This window comes from Thyridium curvatum (genome assembly GCF_004353045.1).
Source record: "Thyridium curvatum strain D216 chromosome Unknown NODE_78_length_193489_cov_84.258686, whole genome shotgun sequence".
Taxonomy (NCBI): Eukaryota; Fungi; Ascomycota; class Sordariomycetes; order Thyridiales; family Thyridiaceae; genus Thyridium; species Thyridium curvatum.
The window spans coordinates 175,820-193,489 of record NW_022156833.1 but is presented as its reverse complement, the minus strand read 5'-3'; the positions used below and the strand labels follow the sequence as shown (position 1 = coordinate 193,489).

Genomic DNA, 17,670 nt, shown 5'->3' with positions numbered 1-17,670 from the left:
CCCCAGGCAGATTACCCCCCCCCCCCCCCCCCCCCTGGATCAATCCCAGCCAACCAACCAAACACCTTGCCCAGAAGGAAGGGGGGAGAGTGGCGGGCAGGCAAAAAGCAAATCAAACTGCACACATGGCTCTCTCGCTCAATCTCAATAAGGTCGGGCCTTTTTTTTTTTGTTATATAATGTCTTACTCATTGACCTCCCCTTTGGACCAACCGAATCACTTTCCTTCCTAGCCCGCCAAGGCGGCAAAGCGGCTTTTCTTTGACAACGCTCGAGATTTGCTCCCGTGCTGTCGGGTCAGACCTTCCCTGGGGAGGAAGAATAGGGAAGCAGGAGAAGAAGAAGAAGAAGAAGAAGAAAAACAGAGAACAGAAAGGGGAGGGGGGTGTTGATGGAGGGGCGTGTGTCGGAGGGATACTACTTGTACTATTTGGAAAACCGGTCAAGGGATGGATGGAGGATTTTGGATCTCACATGCTGACCCAAACGAGAAGAGAAAGGGGCAAGGGTAGGGGGTATCGCGTCGGATGACAGGTACATTGCACAAACTCGTTCCTTTTTTTTCTGACTTGCTCCCACAGCATTGGCAACACATACACACCGCCGATACAATACAGCATGGCAAGCTTCTACGCCCAAAAAGGCAGCATGCTCTCTCGAGTAAGATCACAGCGTATGCATGCGTAGCCTGGCTGGCTGCTGAGTGCGACAGGAGGATGAGGCCCCAAGGTGTGTGGCCCTACAGCTCTCCTCTGTGATCCATGTGCGCCCCCGTCCTGGTGTGTTGCACGATCCTACGTACTCTGTAGGTAACTACAAGACAGGCAACAGAGCTCTGAACTCGTAGCTGTAAGTTTACGTAAATCGGGAGCTGCAGCACAGACTACTTCACTGACCGGGGCGTTCGAACTGCACACAAACTGCACGGTCATCCCGCTCACCAATTTGCCTATATCCTCAATTCCCGCGGAACGATTCCATCGCTTCTCTCAGCAGGACGCTAGACTACGCTTGATTAGGACATCCGGTCGGCGGGGGCCGCCGAATCTGGGGTTTCTGTCCTTCTTCTTCTTTCCTTGTGTCTGGCTCTGGCTGCTGATAAGTGGCGCGTTTTACGACAAATCCAAGAAAAGCCACTTGCTGGTCTAGAGAGTCTTGGCTCTTGGGGACCAACAGGCAATAAATTGATAAAAGATGGACCCCTGTGCGACTTCTCGTTTACTCGTTCTGGAAGGCCCAGGATCGAGTATCTGTCCATCTGTCCTACTCCGTACATGACCTTTCGCAGGTCCACGTGCATAGAGAAAGAGTCCGTGCAACCTGTTTGCAACTCGCAATCCTTCCTGATAACCTGCTCTAACTCCGAGGTAAAGGACGCGAGCGCATCGAGTTGGAGAGCCCGTGACACAAGAGCGCTGCGGGCTGGTTGAGATCGAATACATTGCATGCTTTTCCAGCTTCTACGTGCCTCCATTTGAAAACGCTGTACTTTGCCGCTGAACAAGCCACTCGTAAAGAAAAAAAGTCGCAACACACAAAGTCACTCCCATGGCCCCTTCCAGGCTTTTTTATTTGGCCGTGCCGTAGTTTCAAACACACACAAAGACCGCGTGCAAACCTCAAGACGCAGGCTCCTCCACGATGCCCTCGCCCAGCTTCAGCTGCACGCCGACGCAGGCCCCCAGCGTGGCCTGCCTGTTGGCCCTGCGGCCAAAGTAGCGCGCGTCGCTGGCCTGCATGCGCTTGTTGAGGTGGGCCTGCCCGTCCGAGACGACGCCCTGGGCCACCCTGTCCCGGTAGCCCTGCGGGTCCAGGATCCCCATGAGCTTGTCCGTCAGGTAGTACCGGCCAAAGATGTCGGCCTCCTTGCGCACGGCGTCCTTCTGCACCAGCCGCCAGTACCACCGGCGGCCGAGGCCCGCCGTGATGCTGTCCCGCACCGCGACCTCGTCGACGAAGATCTGGCTGTGGGGCTGCTCCGCCGCCGGCCGCGGCGGCGGCGCCTGCCCGTTGGCCGTCGACTCGAGGATGTAGACGCTCCCCACGAAGCTGACGTGGTCGAGGCTGGTCCCGTTGGCGCCGGCCTCGGTGGTGTTGAAGATGGTGTTGACAAACATGACCTCCACGCCGGGCTCCTCCGGCCGCACCGACTTCTGGATCCGCAGGGCATCGCCGACGCGGATCTGCTCGGCGCCTAGGAAGACGCCTCCGTAGATGCTCCGGTCGGGCCCGATGCTCTGCCGCTTGTTAAACAGCGAAAAGGAGGCGTTGATCATGTTGGCAGCCATCTTGGAGGCCTCGAGCCCGACGACCTCTGGATTCTTGGACGGGTCGGCCCGGTATGCCTCGACCAGGCTCGGCCAGTCGACGTCGTTATAAGTCTTCGGAACCAGGTCGGGGATCGAGACGGCCGGCACGCTGAACGACAAGAACGGCCGCATCCCGCTGAACTGCTTCTCGACGCTGGCCGCTCTGAAGCAGGCGTGGTTGATCGGGGCTATGATGCACTTGTGATGTACCTTGTTTACGTGACTTGTATCCACGGACCAGACCACGCCCAACCGCCAGGCAGAACCCGAAACATACCACACCAACTCACCGCTGCGAAATACTTCTGTATTTCCGGTGATCATAACGCCAGTTGTCCCTGTCGGCGCAGGCTTTGTCGTGCTTTGCATCTGATGTGTACTTTCTGTAGCACCTGCAGCAGGTGCTGCTGCTTGAGCTGCTTGAGCTGTCTTCGCAGGCACGGGGATAGGGGACTGTGATGCCGCCAGAGGCGGCACGGCTTTATCGCCAGCTCCAACAGGCAAGGGCTTCGGCGGCACGGGAGCCTTGGCCTTCTTCGGCGGCGCGGGGTTGCATATCAGGCAGGAGCAGTCCTTTCTGTCTTGCGAGTCGCTCAGGAGCCACAGCAAATGGGGCCCGAACTCCTTGGGTGTTCGATAGGACAGCCTGATGCTCTTGGGGTGGCCGAAGACATGGATGTCCTTGCGAGACGAGGGCCCGGATGCCGAGCCTGCAGCGGTTTTCTTCTCGTAGTTGCGTACGAAGAAGTTGTAGCCCTCCGGCAGCTCAACCATGTACTCGTTCCCTGTTGATGTCAGTCATCAGCCTCGCTAGATACCTCGCCGCGACGATAAAAACACGCGCAGTCTAAAAAAAGAAAGGACTTACTGTCATCTGGCCTGCCGAGGTTGAACCTCAATAGTCTCCCGAGCGAGACTTTGAAGTTCCGCACCTTCGCATCGGAGTCGTCCAGCGGGCCCGCGACGGGCATGGCACTGCTCGCGTTGTTGATCTCCTCGGTGGTATATACGACTCCATCAGATCTGGCAACATGTATGGTAGTATACTGCACTGTCTGACCACTCGCCGCGAGGGGCTGAGCACTTCCAACAGCAACGGCTGCCATCGTGGACACCCCAAGGAGATGTAGACGAGCCCTTTATATCCCCAGGACCGGCGCTTCCGCCGAGCTTCCGCCGAGGCTGAGAAGAACCAGACCTAACGCAGGGCAAACCCAATTGAGAGCGGGAGTAGCGTGTATGGAGCTCTTCTGTCCTAAGTTATGATGAGGGAAGAACACGGATCTGGCTGTCCTCCTGCGGTGCAATGCAGAGTGGGTCTTGAGAGTTGTTCGAGAGCCTTTGAGAGCGTGGTCCAACAGCCAAATGTCTCCGCAAGGTTGGTTCAGAACTCGTCACCACTCGTGGACTTTCTCGTATGACTCTATGATGCCCGTAGGATTCCTGAAAGAGGAGGCCTCAATCCCATCTGCCGTCCAGAACCAAGGCCCTCCAAGGTCATGTAATGAGGAAGGCTCTCCCCACGGATGTTGTCTCCGAGTCAAAAACGGCTGCAATACCCCTGGGTTTTAGCTGAATCTCAGCCCTGGCGGCTCAAATTGGATATACGGCCGTTATATAGTAAGCTTGAGCAATTGGTTGTTTGAGGATATCCAGTGTGAAGAGAGTGTCGAGCTCGTTTAGTTAGAACGATCCGTTGTCAAGTCCACAACGGTCGTTGTTCTGCTTAGTCATCGAAGGCAACAAACACACTCGCAGCCTCGGATGGGGAACAGGGCTTCCAACATTTGGTATCTGCTTTCATGCCTTGCTGTTCAAGGTCGCATAATTAAGCCAAAAAAAAAAAAAAAGGGTTCGATGCAATTGCTAGAGGTTCGATTGCCTTTTCAAGTTCACATATGGTACGAGAGAGGTCATATTTATGATCTGGGTTCAAATAACTGAATGCTAGCGACGCCAGTCATGTAATGCAAGCAAGTGTATCCGAGATTTCATGGTTTTTTCTTCTTTTTCTTTGAATTGACGAAACCATACTAGGCTACGTTTCGTGTATGCGTGATGGGCTACCAAAAAGATACCAGGACCTTTTCATCTTCTGTGGACTTGGCCCACGTTGGCACGTACGTATTCCACATCCGAGATCAACATGGAGACAAGGACGCTGAGCTCAACAAATCCTCCCACGAAAGCTGCAAGCTATGTGTTCTAAACTGACCAAGTTGCACTGAGATGCGTCACGTTTGACGGACCTAACGACGCCAGAACGGGATTCCCGCAAACTCCCTGCTGCTATGTACGGTGACGGGACATTTGCTAAATGAATCGTTTGCCAAAACGCCGAAAGCCCTCCAGATCCGTGGTGAGGTATCATTCATCTGTCCAGGGCGAAATGCTAGTTGTTCCCGACTCCCACTGATGCTTGCAATGAATCAAACGCTGTCGAGGTGGCTATCGTGGCATGACGGGGGGGGAGGGTGACGTGATTGGACACAGCGTTCGCGATCAATCATCCCAACTCTTCTCGACCGTCTCGCGTACTCGTTTGGTGTACTCTTTCCGATTATCCTTATAAAGGTTGGAGGCTTCGACGTTGGCAGGCGAGCCGGTGTTGGGGTCGTTGAGAAGACTGGACACCATAAGACAGGCAGGTTAGTCTGATGGTCGGTCTTTCCTGGGCCAGTTTTGTTTTTCATCTAGAAAGCATGCGTACCTTTGAATGCTGGTCAGGATGGCGGCCACATCGTACGTTGGACTCCATCGGTTCTGGAGGATGTCGAGGCAGAGCTCGCCAGTGGCATAAACATTGGGGTGGAACATCTGGCTGATGAACTTGACGGACGGTGGCTTATTAGGGTACTGTTCCTCAAAGTGCATCACCAGACGAAATGTGCCATCCTCGAAAGGCGTGTCGGCTGGTCCTATTATCACAGCGTTCCTGCAGCCCAACACGATCAGATCAGCAAAGGGCGGCCAACAGGGACCGTACAGGGACGACGAACCACGTCATGACATTGTCGGGTACGGGGGATGCAGAGACGCCTGCTGGAGGATCGGTTTGCATGCGCTGCGGGCGGTCAGCATCTTGCAGTCAGCTTTCGTGGATGACCAAAGAGGTGCCTTACTTTGAAGTCACGCATCAGGCGGCGGCGCGCAGCGGTAGACATGGTGGCTTGTTCCTTGCGGATCGCAGTGACGTCTGATGGAGAGGAGAACTCTGGCGCTTGATCAAAAAGATGGGTTATCGACCCTCGACGGATGGATTCCCGATGTCTCGTGGAGCCCTTTTCTTGTAGGGGGATAAGGCAGAAAGAAGGAGGGTTGAGACGTAGAGAATCGTGTCACAGGGTCCGAGTGGCGGCGCTGTGATTTCACTGGATTTCACTGGCGCGCGCCCGCCACTCGCCGAACTGCGATTAATTAGCTACATTAGCTCATCACTACCTTAGGTACTTATCAACCAAAGGAGGCGACTGGACTTGCGGCAGTCCAAAGTCTTCTGGAACGGTGACACGTGACCGCCCTGTGGACTGAGTAAGGACCCTGAAAAACAGTGTACAGTACGTGCCACTAGGTGTATTAAGTGCCTACCGTCTTCACATGTCAAGGACAATCCAGTGTCGACAAGTCAATCCACGAAACACGAAACGAGACCTCAGGGGAATGACGTACATAGCAGAAGGTAGAGTGAAGCAACGGAATCTAGAGTGTTTATGGGACAGTTGGAGAATATTAGCTCTTTACAAGTACAAGTAAGTAGGGTCCTGCAATCCAGACGAATGGGGCACACTGCCGCGGTGTTCCCCCATAAAGCTGGAGTAGTTAGTTGGTGAGGGTCAGAGCTGGGGTTCAGTGCCGAAGGGGCGCCAGCGTCTGGTGCACGCTTACCGGCGGAATAGGCGCTTTCGCCGCGACTTTCCCCTCTTAAGCCGAGCCGAGGACCAACCCGGCCTACACCTTTGCCGTCCGCAAATATCTACGGAGTATAATCATCCTTTGAAACTCTGCCTCCCTTCTACTACATTTTCTAAAATCCTGGAGGACCATTTACTGTCGATCTCGAGAGCCGCCAACATTTTCGTATCTTTTTGCATAAACAGATTTGTCGTGTTCCTTTCCTTCCTTGTCGCGGCCATCCTAGCCGCCCCTCTAACTTGAGCAATGACGTTGCAACGCCTCCAGCCCGCCCTGAGAGGCGGCGCATTCTCCTCCCTCCGGACCGCAGCCCGCCAGACCCGTCAGTTCTCGTGCAGGACAGCATTGAGGCAAGAGATCCGCGACGCCTACATTTTGGGCGCCGCGCGGACGCCCACCGCCAAGGTAAGCCCACCGCATACCGCCGCCGTGTCTGCCGAGTTGCGCCGAGGGTGTTCGGAAGACTAACGGGGCCATGACAAAACCCAAAAGTTCAACGGCTCCTTCACCTCGGTATCGGCGCCCAAGCTCGGCGCCGTCGCCATCAAGTCGGCGCTCGAGAAGTCCAAGGTGCCCGTGTCCGAGATCACCGACGTCTACATGGGCAACGTGCTGCAGGGCTCCATCGGCCAGGCGCCGGCCCGCCAGGCCGCCATCTTCGCGGGCCTGCCCACGACCGTCGAGGCGACGACCATCAACAAGGTCTGCGCGTCGGGCCTCAAGGCCGTCGCCCTCGCCGCGCAGAACGTCCAGCTCGGGCTCGCCGAGGCCCAGATCGCGGGCGGCATGGAGAACATGTCCCAGGTGCCCTACTACGTGCCCCGCGCCAGCGGCATGCCCGCCTTCGGCCACGTCAGGATGGAGGACGGGCTCATCAAGGACGGCCTGACCGACGTCTACGACCAGTTCCACATGGGCAACTGCGCCGAGAACACGGCCAAGACGCAGCAGCTCACGCGCGAGATGCAGGACGAGTACGCCATCCGCTCCTACCGCCGCGCCCAGGCCGCCTGGGAGGAAGGAAAGTTCGCCGAGGAGATCGCGCCCGTCACCGTCAAGACGCGCAAGGGCGAGACCGTCGTCGACACCGACGAGGGCTACCTCGACGTCAAGTTCGACAAGGTGCCCACCCTCAAGCCGGCCTTTGTGCGCGACGGCACCGGCACCGTGACCGCCGCCAACTCGTCCACCCTCAACGACGGCGCCAGCGCCCTCGTCATCGGCAGCAAGGCGATCGCGCAGAAGTACGGCGCCGGCTCCCGCGTCCTGGCGCGCATCTGCGGCTCCGCCGACGCCGCCGTCGAGCCCATCGACTTCCCCATCGCGCCCGCCAAGGCCGTGCCCATCGCCCTCGAGCGCGCCGGCATCACAAAGGACCAGGTCGCCATCTGGGAGTTCAACGAGGCGTTCGCCGCCGTCATCAAGGCCAACGAGAAGGTGCGTGTTATTGTGCCATGGAAAACCCCCCTCTTACTAACTTGTTTCTCCCTTACCCTAGATTCTTGGCCTGGAGGACGCCAACGTCAACCCTCTGGGTGGTGCCATCTCCCTCGGCCACGCACTGGGCAGCTCCGGCTCGCGTATCTTGGTCACCCTCCTGCACAACTTGAAGCCTGGCGAGTATGGCGTGGCTGCTATCTGCAATGGCGGTGGCGCTGCTTCGGCCATGGTCGTTCAGAGGATTGAGTCGGTATAGGAGGAGATGAGAGGAGGAGACGTAGTCACTAAAAGGACATTTTACTGTGTCCATCCACTGGCGTTGAGGGTTGATCTTACCATCATTCGGGTACCATCTTGATATCAGATGCATGAGCGTAGTTGGAGCAATATCATGTAGAAAATTGTACGCATTGGCCCCGAACAAAGCATCTGATCAACTAGACACTGTCACGAAATTTCAAGGGGCAGCTGCACTGTAATCAAAACGCCATAGAATGCAGTCTATCTATCTATTGAATGCCAGGTACCATGCTATGCCTATGCTATGCAACATTAAAAGACGCTGTAAAAGCGTAAGAACAAGGAAGAGAAGAGAAGCAATGCGAAGTCAAGTAGACGAAATACCCCTCGTAGTTATCGCCATCCAAATTCATCATCACCATCCACGCGGTTCAATCTCTTACAGAGACCGCTTCGGGATGTTGCACTTCTTGAGGCACGAATCCACTCCCTGAGCAATGCTCTTGGGGATGGCCTTGCGAATCTTGTCGACCTGGGCGCCGTCGATGGACTGTCCCAGGACGGCAGCGACGAGGTCGTCGTCGGCGGCAGCAAACAGCTCATCCGCCACCTGGCCGGTACCAAAGTCCTCGCTGGGGAAGGCAGCGACGAAGACGGTCTCGTCGCAGTTGTCGTTGAACTGGACGTGGACGCTTCCCTGCGGGAACGGCGTCATCTGGAAGGGCTTGAGGGTGGTCTTGATGACGCGGCGGGTGCCGTCCGCGTTGTTGACCCCGTTCTCGGGCGTCATCTCGGTGACGAGGCTGCCCTTGACGACGATCTGCAGCTCGGCCCCGCGCGGGTGCACGTGGAAGGTGTTGATGCCGCAGGGGCCGACGCGGCCGACGGCCATGCCGGCGCCGGTGCCGACGAGGGCGGGGAAGGTCTTGCGGTTGGCGGCGACGAGCTGGCCGCCCTTGCCGGCGCCCTTCTGCTCCTGGTTGAAGTCGAAGACAAACTGCTTGTCGTCGGGCAGGAGGGCATAGCGGTCCGCGGCACTGTGGTTTTTGTACAAAGGTCAGCCCGGAAGCTCTCATGAGGGAGCGGGTTTGAGAATCTTGGGCTTTGTTACTCACGTATCAGCCAGCGTCAGTCGGGCCGTCAGGCTCAGCTCGGGGGTTGCAGCTGGAGGCGAAACGGTCGCGGTCTGTGAGGACTGCTGAGACTCTGCCGGGGCCGGGGCACCGAGAACTCCGGCGACGGAGGTGAGGAGGATGGCAGCGACTGCGCTCTTGGAGTACATCTTGACTGATGGGTGAAGATAGCTGGACGAACAGTGGTGATGACACTGAGATCGTTGAAAGCGTAATAGTAGAAAACCGAGACCTTGAAGACTCTAAAGGAAATAGGAGACCAAAGGACAACGACAAGAAATATCTCGAAAGCTCTTGATGATCTTATTCTTCCGGATATGGAACAGACAGAATTGGCATCGAAGAGAGGATCTCGGCCTTATCTTATACCTCACCTCGGGACAACTTCATTGTGGGACAGCTTCATTGTGAGCCGACGAGTTGGTTGTTCAGACTGAGCACTTGCTGAGGCTGAGTGCGGAACTCCTCTGTCCCGAGGGCCTGGCGCTTAGCATGCGAGGCGCTCTACTCCACGATGTTGGCTCTGGAGAGGAATTAGCAGCCTCGAGGATGTCTAGCGCTCCTCTTGAGTCGATGATATTTATGGCGGTGTTGGTCCCGGAAGACCAGACATCCGGCCATGGTAAGCACTATGACGAGGCCTTTGGGAGGTTGGCCGTGAGGATGCGCTCGTCAAAGTGGTTGCTAAGCTAAAAGCAGCACATTGACAGCACATGTGAACCAAACAAAGAGAAGCACTCACCAACCACCAACCAACCAACCAGTGCTTACCCTATTCTCGGCCGCAGAGGCGGTGGTTGGGTCGGAGGTGTGGGTTTTGCCATTTTGGGCGGCCGTTGAGGCAGTGCCCGAATCCACCGCCGCTTGTGTGTGTGTGTGTGTGTGTGTGTGGTTTGCGCGCCAAAAATAGCCGCGCAAAGAAATACTCACCAGACTCTCAGATCAGTGAGCCTTTCTTCGGGAAATTGAGAAATTCTGTCGTCCTTGAAGAATAGTAGTTCTTCACGGCGGTATGCCGAATGCAGCAAATGAGCGCTGATTCCCCATAGCTGGCCGATGCGAAGGACAACTTCACCATCAAATCTGGGGAGGACTGGACTGAATGTTATCGGATGAAAAGTCAGGATACCTACCTATGAGCCTCCTCAGCCGGGACGAAGATGACATCACCTACGAACGAAGAGCTCAGCTGAAGTCAAACGTCAGTCTAAACATTAATCGCCGAACACTGTTTGATGGATCAGGAATGGCATGTCATCATTGGTGTCGGATACTAGTGTGAAGTTGGTCGAGGATCTGGCAGCCCTTAAACAAACAAACAAACCCCGAGAGTGCGATCACAACAAACAACAAATCGGCTTGGCCACCCTTCAACGGGTATGGGCAGGCCGATCTGAGATGCCGTTATCAGTTTTCCTCGAGGGATCGGACAAGACTCGGCCGGGCCACTGTTGATTTGTTTCATGGGGTCAATGCAAAAGGGAGAAAGCGATGTTTACAGAGTAGCTGATTCTCAGAGACACTGACAGTTCTGTACTTTGCTGAGATTGAGGCTTCAGTCTTCGTCCCTGAGCATGTCCTACTTCAAATCTACTCCGAACAGGGTATCCCGCTGACTACGGGGTAAACAAGATCCCACAAGTGAAGTTCATGGAAGCTGAGGGCCTTTCCCTTCTTTGACCCCTTCGGGGCTTTTGTGGATAGAGCCGTGTATCCTGCGCCGTACAGGGTCTCCATTGCCGTCATCCAGCCAGCCGAGGTAGACCATGTAGCTGAAGCATGTTGCTTGTGCTCACACAGAGAAGAATTGGTTCTGATGGAATCTGTGTCAGGACAAGACAAACATGAAGCCACACGCTTACTCCCGCACTCCTAGCTCTGCTGGTAACTTTGGATTTCTGGGAGACTCAACCCCACCGAGGCCCTGATAGTGAATGACTGGAATGGGCGTGACAAAGCGGCGTGCCTAGCCAAACTGAGTAGGGAGGTAGCTTCAGCTTAAGCTGATAGCCTTCTAGAACAAGTATGTAAGCAGATCACGGGCACATTCCAGTCTTACAGCTGTTATTGTTTTCTAGGCCGGTGACAGCCAATAATACGTCTTTGCTCCGTGTGAATGGAAGGGGGAAAAAACAAACCGGCTGTTATCGTGAACGGAGATGAAGTCGGCAGATGGGAGATTCTGTAATTCCCCAGCCGTGATTGCTCGGTGACGATCCATCGCGCGTGCTCACGAACCTGATAACTCGACGAGCATAATAAAAGCTGGCAAGCTGGCACCGTTGTAGAAGACGTCACAGGCTGCAGGTACAGACGCAGGTGCTTGATTGAATCAAGATGTCAGTCTGGGTACTCGGGCGGCTAGGCGAGATGAATGATATTTCCTTTGCCTGATGTGACCTCAATGTCCGTTGTGCATCTCACCACCACGCTTGCGCTTGGTCCCGCGCTAAATAGTTGGGCAGTTTCGCAAATCACTTGCCATATCAGGACCCGGGACCTGCACGCGACTGGCCCGATCGAAGCTCTGGAGTCTGTTGCAACCCATCATGTCACAATAACGTTAGCTCCCTTGGTGAAAAAAAAAGTTTCCTTGCTCTCTCTTATTCCACGGTTCGCGATGTAGGTAAACGCGTTTTTGGAAACAGTGTAAACATTTGGAGATTACCACCTCACATCACGAAACCAAAACCATCGAACCGTGCTGTGCGGGATTCGAGAGCGCACAGATTACCTGCAAGTACCTCAGCACCTTGTTCGCACAAATGCACTTAAACCCCGGATTGGCTTGCGAACAAAGAGCAGAAACGGTAAAGCACGAGGGGAAGAGGGGGTGCACGAGGCGTCCTCGGCGGATAATGGAGCTGGCAGCAGATTGTGGCTTGATGATGTTAGGAGATTGTTACGGAGGAGGAGATTGGGAGGTTAGCCAGAGGGGTCTACCTAATCTCACTGGCGCAGTGGCAGCCCACAAAGATCAGGAACAAAGCGCAGAATTAGGTAAAGCCAAGCGGCCCAGGATATGCTTGACTTGACTGGAGACATCTGGACTGGACTGCTGGGGTGCTCCAATGCGCTCGAGCCGTGGGCCACGATTCAGGCTGGCACCAGCCGAAATTACATTTGCTGGCTGAGACCCACGCCGGCCTGGCCTGATTGGCTGCGCCGGCCCGCGTCCATATCCAGACCTCATTTCCCCCATGAAGCTACGCTCGCGATCCACCAACGAAAAACACCCCGTCGCCATGGGTTCGTGGCGTCGCCGCCGCGGTCGACATGGGTGGCATGGCCGTGGGCATGGATGGACATCAGTCTCGCCAGCTTCCCCTGTCACATCGGGTGGCGCCCCCAGCCCGCAGGAATGAAAAAAACGTTCTTTTCACCTGTCGTCGCCCAGACACCACGAACCCAACCCATGGCCCGGCTTCTCCTCCTCCCAAGCTCTTAGCCAGGCTTGATCTTGTCTCGCCAAACCCTATCGCTCCTTTTTTCCTCTCTCAACCCTGACGCTCCTTCTTTCTGTCGCTCCTTACCAGACACTTTCGTTGACTGTCGCTCTTTTGCCATTTGGCTTGCCTTTCACTCGCTCGACGACAACTCGTCGCATTCATACTCGCCTGCGAGGACTTGCGTACATAAACACACACACACACACACACACACTCATTGGACAACCCGAACCGCTCTGAAGGCGCCATCGCCGTTGATACGTGCCGAGGCGCAAGACCGGTTCTTGCTGAACGAGATATCAGCTATCGCTCATTCATCTACGAGACTGGGAAAGGGAGGAAACTTGCTACCATGAAGACCGCGGCGCTGCAGGCCGCTCTCGGCTCGGCCTTGATATTGCTGTCTTCGCCTCTGTGCCTGGCTGACAAGCATGGTCACCGTCTGGCTCACTCGCATTACCGCGCAAGGCATACCCACCATCACAGCCAGAGGCACGAGCACCAGCTGGAGGACATTGTTGTTTCCGATGAGAAGGTAGCAGAGAAGCGAGGCGTCCAGTGCTCGCTGCCCGACCACCCGGACCTGGTTCCCATCACGCCCAATGCGAAGAACAAGGGATTCGCCATGGCGCCCGACGTGGCTTGCACCTCTGGGATGTACTGTCCCATCGCCTGCAAGTCGGGCAAGGTCATGGCGCAGTGGGAGCCCAACTCGAAATACGTCTATCCGCAGTCGATGGTAGGTGTTGATGGACAGCCAGCTTGCTGAGGGCCGACAACTAACGTGGCGTCTTGTAGAACGGTGGCTTGTACTGTGACGCAAGCGGCAAGGCTGTCAAGCCTTTTCCCGACAAGCCGTACTGTGTCGACGGCACCGGCGCCGTCAAGGCTGTCAACAAGTGCGGCAAAGTCGTATCTTTCTGTCAAACCACTCTTCCCGGCGATGAGGCCATGGTCATCCCCACCGACGTCGATGATGTTGCGACTCTGGCTGTACCGGATCCCAGCTACTGGGATGGCACCTCGGCACAGTGAGTGTTGTCGTTCGTTACGGCCTGAGTACAATGCGCTAATTCGTTCTCAAGTTTCTACATCAACGCCCCTGGTGTTTCGTCCTCGACGGGTTGCGTATGGGGCACGGCTTCCCAGCCTGTTGGCAACTGGGCTGCTTACGTCGCTGGCGCCAACACCGACAGCAACGGACAGACATTTGTCAAGCTAGGCTACAATCCCGTCTATCAGGACTCGGCTCTCTCCAGCCAGAAGCCCACCTACGGATTGAGGATCGAGTGCGCGGATGGTGCAGGCTGCAATGGGCTACCATGCGAGATCAACCCCAGCAAGAGTTCCGGCTTCGGCGTTATCAGCTCCCTCGCCGCAACTGGCGCCGGAGGTTCTGACTTCTGCGTGGTGACCGTTCCCAAGGGTGCCACCGCTCAGATCGTCGCCTTCAACCTGGATGGCTCTACCGGCTCCACCTCGAAGTCATCCTCGTCTTCCTCCTCTTCGTCGTCATCGTCGTCATCATCACCGCCGCCGCCGCCGCCGTCCACAACATCCACTAGCTCATCCATTAAGCCAACCACTTCGTCTACTTCGAGCTCGTCGTCCTCCTCGTCGTCCAGCACAAGCAGCTCGGCTTTTCCCACCGTGAGCCCTGGTATCTTCCACGAGAACGGGACAACGGCTACAAATACGACAAGCACTGCTGCCGGTACGATCTCGTACACGCTGCCATCTTCTACCGGGCAGTTCTCTAACCCCGCGGAGCCGACTCCCTCAAAGAAGAGCGACGCCATCAACCCTGATCACGGCGGCTCAGCCATCGTCGGTCTCATCGTGGCACTTGTTGCCACTGCATGGCTCTACTAGATGTGGACGTCCTTACAGGAGCCGGAACTTAGTACTTCTCTTCCACGGCTCACCCGGCAGCATGTACTTGCTTTGACTGCTGGTTATACCTTTTCTGTTTTTATCTTTCTTCCTCGATTGACAAGGGCAGCCCGGTCCCAATGGTGTTCTGCCTGTTACCTTGCTCAGTTGAGCTACTTTTTTCACCATACCAGTCCCATGCCTCCAGTCGAAGAGGCAGGACTGTTCCCACAAACTTTCGGAGATATCTCTGCCCACACGGCGGTAGTGTTTATTGTTTGATCTTTCTCATTCAGGGCCTGGAGACTTGTCTCCGCCCTCTTGGTGGCTTTGAAAAGTTCTTGACCGGCTGTGCTCCGGTGGACCCGCGTTCAAACCTTTCCGGCAGTCTTTTTTTCCATCGTCGCATTTTTTTTGACATTTTCTGCAACTATACCCCCTTTTGTTATATTCCTTGCGAAAAGAGGACGAGAGCTCTCCCCCCGCTATTGGGAGAAGCTTCCTCGACATTCGAATTGGATTTGGAGGAACTTGCTTGGGGCTTTTTTGTTTGAAGAAACGAGACACAGCAGGATTGGATATTACTTTGGAGACCTTCGTGAGGTGGAGACCTTTTTTTTCATGATGCAAGGAGGGACGTGACGGCTTGGAGACATTTGGACGGAAGCCGAGACTTTGTTGAACATTCATAGGTTTATTTTCTTCTTTTGCACACTTGGCGAGGGGCATCGTCCTGGGGTATTGGTCCTCTCAGAGAGAGAGAGAGAGAGAGAGAGACTATGAGTTATCTAGACGATACAGACGCGAACTATGAATTACGTATCAGGCATCAACAGGCCCATGCCAGGGAAGGGGAAGGGGAGAGGGGAGAGGCAAAATACAAAAAAAAACCTATCCACTCGATATTGACTGCCGCATGCATGCTGTGAAGACTGATATAGGACTTGATTGTGATACACCAAGCGGATGGGTAAACCCGAGGCGGATCCGACCTGGTAGAATGCATCTCCAATACGTGCATACTTCAACGCTTTCTTTCCCAACGCCCAACACCATCCTATCCATCCCTGAAAGGTCTAGACCACCACGTGTCCGTGGTCCTATGCAAATATCCTGACTCAAAAAACATGATTAATCTTGCCCCAGTCTCCGCCTCATGTCAGGGCGACGACTAGGTACCACAACGTATCATACACGTCAACGCACTCCGGCTACCTCCCAGACCCAAAAACTCCCCAAATCACGGCGCCTTCACCCAGGCCGGCACATTGTCCATCTCGGCCCCTTGGTCCCGCATCCGCTCCCTCACGGCGCCGGCCACCTCGGGCCACCCGGCCAGCACGGCGCTGCCCTTCTGCTTGGTGCCCACGACCGCAAACTTGCCCTGCCCGTGCGCGACGAAGCCGTGCATGAGGGACTGGCCCACGAGCGTCGCCACCATGCCCTCCACCTCGCCGAGCGTCACGGCCAGGTTGCCGCACAGGATGCCGTCGCAGGGCCGGAGGCGGCGGTGCTTGCCCGCCGGCGGCGGCGCGAGCGTCGAGTCGGTAGCTGCGGCGGTCGCGCTGGCGCTGTTCCTCACCGCCTTGAGGAAGACGGGGTTCTGGCCGTGGTGGTGCTGGTGATGGGCGGCTGCGCGCGGGGGCGCGTTGGCGGGCGTCCAGCCCTCGAGGAGGTGCTGCTGGTACGAGGCTGTCGTGACGACGTCGTGCAGGTCCAGAGTCGCTGCTCTTCGGCTGGTCGCGGCGTCGGCGGGCGGCGTGTAGGTCAGCAGGAAGGTGCGGCGGGCGAGGGACCGCCAGAGGAATGGTCGCAATCGGAAGTTGAGCGTGATGAAGAGGCCGTGGGTGAAGAGCCACGGCTCGTGGGTTTTCATGATGGCCTGGAACGCGACAAAGTTCCCGGCCTTGATGGACTGGATTAGCGGGCGGTAGATCGGGCTGAGTGTAGCAGCCTCGGGTCGGTTGAGGAGGGTTTCTGAGGGGAAACGGCCGAGGAGGATGTTGGCGGGGATGAGGTAAGTGAGGATCAGCCTCCGGTGCTTCTGGGCGGCGGGCGGCGTTTGTATATATGCCTCGTCTAGACACACGGCCGAGCGCATGAAGTTGTTGTGCTCAAAGTAGAAGCGTCCCAGGTAGTAGAGGTAGGTGACGCGTTGCGCAGCGGGAAACAGGCCTAGTGCCGGACCACTTGTTGCAATGTTGGTGAACATCTGGACGGCAAGGCGAGATCTGTTGCACTGTGGCGCGTTAAAAACAAGAAGAGGCTGAGCTACTGCGACCGCGAGCGACTTACGGTGAACAGCAACTTGAGGACAAGGTTGGCAAAGATGTAGACGCCGACCTTTTTGCCTTCTGGTTTGCTCCACCTCGTGCTGGATCTGTCCGTCAGACAGGAAGTGAAAATCTTCTGGATCGTGTCGGCAGCGCTCTCGACAAAGGACTTCTTCTCCTCATCGCCCGAGGCAACACGGAGCTGACTTGTCAGGTCTGGTCTCCGGTGGAGGGTCATGACCAGCTTGGACATGGACTCTGAGAGAGAGATGCTCGTTCTGAGCATCATAGCCCCATATGTGGGGTTTTGCAGCGCTGTTGCGCATGATCTGGGCGGAATGAGCTGCCGGATTCTTGGTCTCATCAGGGGAGTGGGCGCACATACGTGAGAAGGGTGCTTAGTAGCTCGTGAAGCCCCAGAAGATCGTCAAAGTTGACATCTCTCCAGTACTGGAGATAGTCTACCATGAAGGAGACAAAGCCAGGCCATGGCGAACCCTTGCCATCCGAAACGTCGTCCTCCTCTGGCAGGCACTTCTCGACGAATCGCTCGAGGGCCTTGCTCCGAGCTGGGAAACCGGACCGAAGCTGTGCTTGGAGCTCGTAGTACTGCGATGAAGCGTTCTGTTCGACCTTGAGCCAGTCGCGCAACTGATCTCCATCTTGCTGCAGGACGAAGCCCCGAATGCTCGAAAGGAATTGGGTCACCAGCGCCATGTCTGCGGTGGCTGAGGACGAGATATATGATGGACGAAAGGCATACGGGATCGTAGAAAAAATATATATAACAAGAAGTGAGGGCAAGGTGTAGCAATGCTTCAAGGATGCTGGTGTTGCCCATTGGCCCCGTCACGTGCGCACGCGTGTGCTCTATTGGATGGGTCAATAGAGGAGAGTTCCATTGTTCTAGTGCATGAATGGAGGCATAGAATTAGGCCACTTCCTTCCCCGCATTGACGCTTGTTCACTGCCGAGGTGCTGTTTCAGTGGATGGGAAACAAACCATCATTCATCCGTCCCATTCAACTCGTCGTAACGCATT

The 17,670-nt window shown here is 55.9% G+C and overlaps 6 protein-coding genes across 6 annotated transcripts; 2 read left to right on the top strand and 4 right to left on the bottom strand.

Moving 5' to 3' along the window:
* Positions 1-1,619: 1,619 nt before the first annotated feature.
* Positions 1,620-3,415, bottom strand: E0L32_010104 (uncharacterized protein; the record flags this gene model as incomplete). The annotated part of the gene is made up of 2 exons (XM_031132686.1): positions 1,620-3,094; positions 3,178-3,415. The coding sequence occupies 2 exons, from the start codon at positions 3,413-3,415 to the stop codon at positions 1,620-1,622; spliced, it is 1,713 nt and encodes a 570-aa protein (XP_030990198.1).
* A 1,396-nt stretch (positions 3,416-4,811) lies between these two features.
* Positions 4,812-5,473, bottom strand: E0L32_010103 (uncharacterized protein; the record flags this gene model as incomplete). Its single annotated transcript, XM_031132684.1, has 4 exons — positions 4,812-4,935; positions 5,020-5,244; positions 5,309-5,373; positions 5,432-5,473. The coding sequence occupies 4 exons, from the start codon at positions 5,471-5,473 to the stop codon at positions 4,812-4,814; spliced, it is 456 nt and encodes a 151-aa protein (XP_030990197.1).
* A 994-nt stretch (positions 5,474-6,467) lies between these two features.
* Positions 6,468-7,917, top strand: E0L32_010102 (uncharacterized protein; the record flags this gene model as incomplete). The annotated part of the gene is made up of 3 exons (XM_031132683.1): positions 6,468-6,626; positions 6,714-7,658; positions 7,720-7,917. 3 exons carry the CDS (start codon positions 6,468-6,470, stop codon positions 7,915-7,917), a joined length of 1,302 nt encoding a protein of 433 aa, XP_030990196.1.
* Positions 7,918-8,340: 423 nt separating this feature from the next.
* On the bottom strand, positions 8,341-9,183 carry E0L32_010101 (uncharacterized protein; the record flags this gene model as incomplete). Its single annotated transcript, XM_031132682.1, has 2 exons — positions 8,341-8,938; positions 9,017-9,183. The coding sequence occupies 2 exons, from the start codon at positions 9,181-9,183 to the stop codon at positions 8,341-8,343; spliced, it is 765 nt and encodes a 254-aa protein (XP_030990195.1).
* Positions 9,184-12,835: 3,652 nt separating this feature from the next.
* Positions 12,836-14,355, top strand: E0L32_010100 (uncharacterized protein; the record flags this gene model as incomplete). Its single annotated transcript, XM_031132681.1, has 3 exons — positions 12,836-13,222; positions 13,282-13,514; positions 13,569-14,355. 3 exons carry the CDS (start codon positions 12,836-12,838, stop codon positions 14,353-14,355), a joined length of 1,407 nt encoding a protein of 468 aa, XP_030990194.1.
* A 1,240-nt stretch (positions 14,356-15,595) lies between these two features.
* Positions 15,596-17,345, bottom strand: E0L32_010099 (uncharacterized protein; the record flags this gene model as incomplete). Its single annotated transcript, XM_031132680.1, has 3 exons — positions 15,596-16,594; positions 16,651-16,957; positions 17,014-17,345. 3 exons carry the CDS (start codon positions 17,343-17,345, stop codon positions 15,596-15,598), a joined length of 1,638 nt encoding a protein of 545 aa, XP_030990193.1.
* Positions 17,346-17,670: the final 325 nt, after the last annotated feature.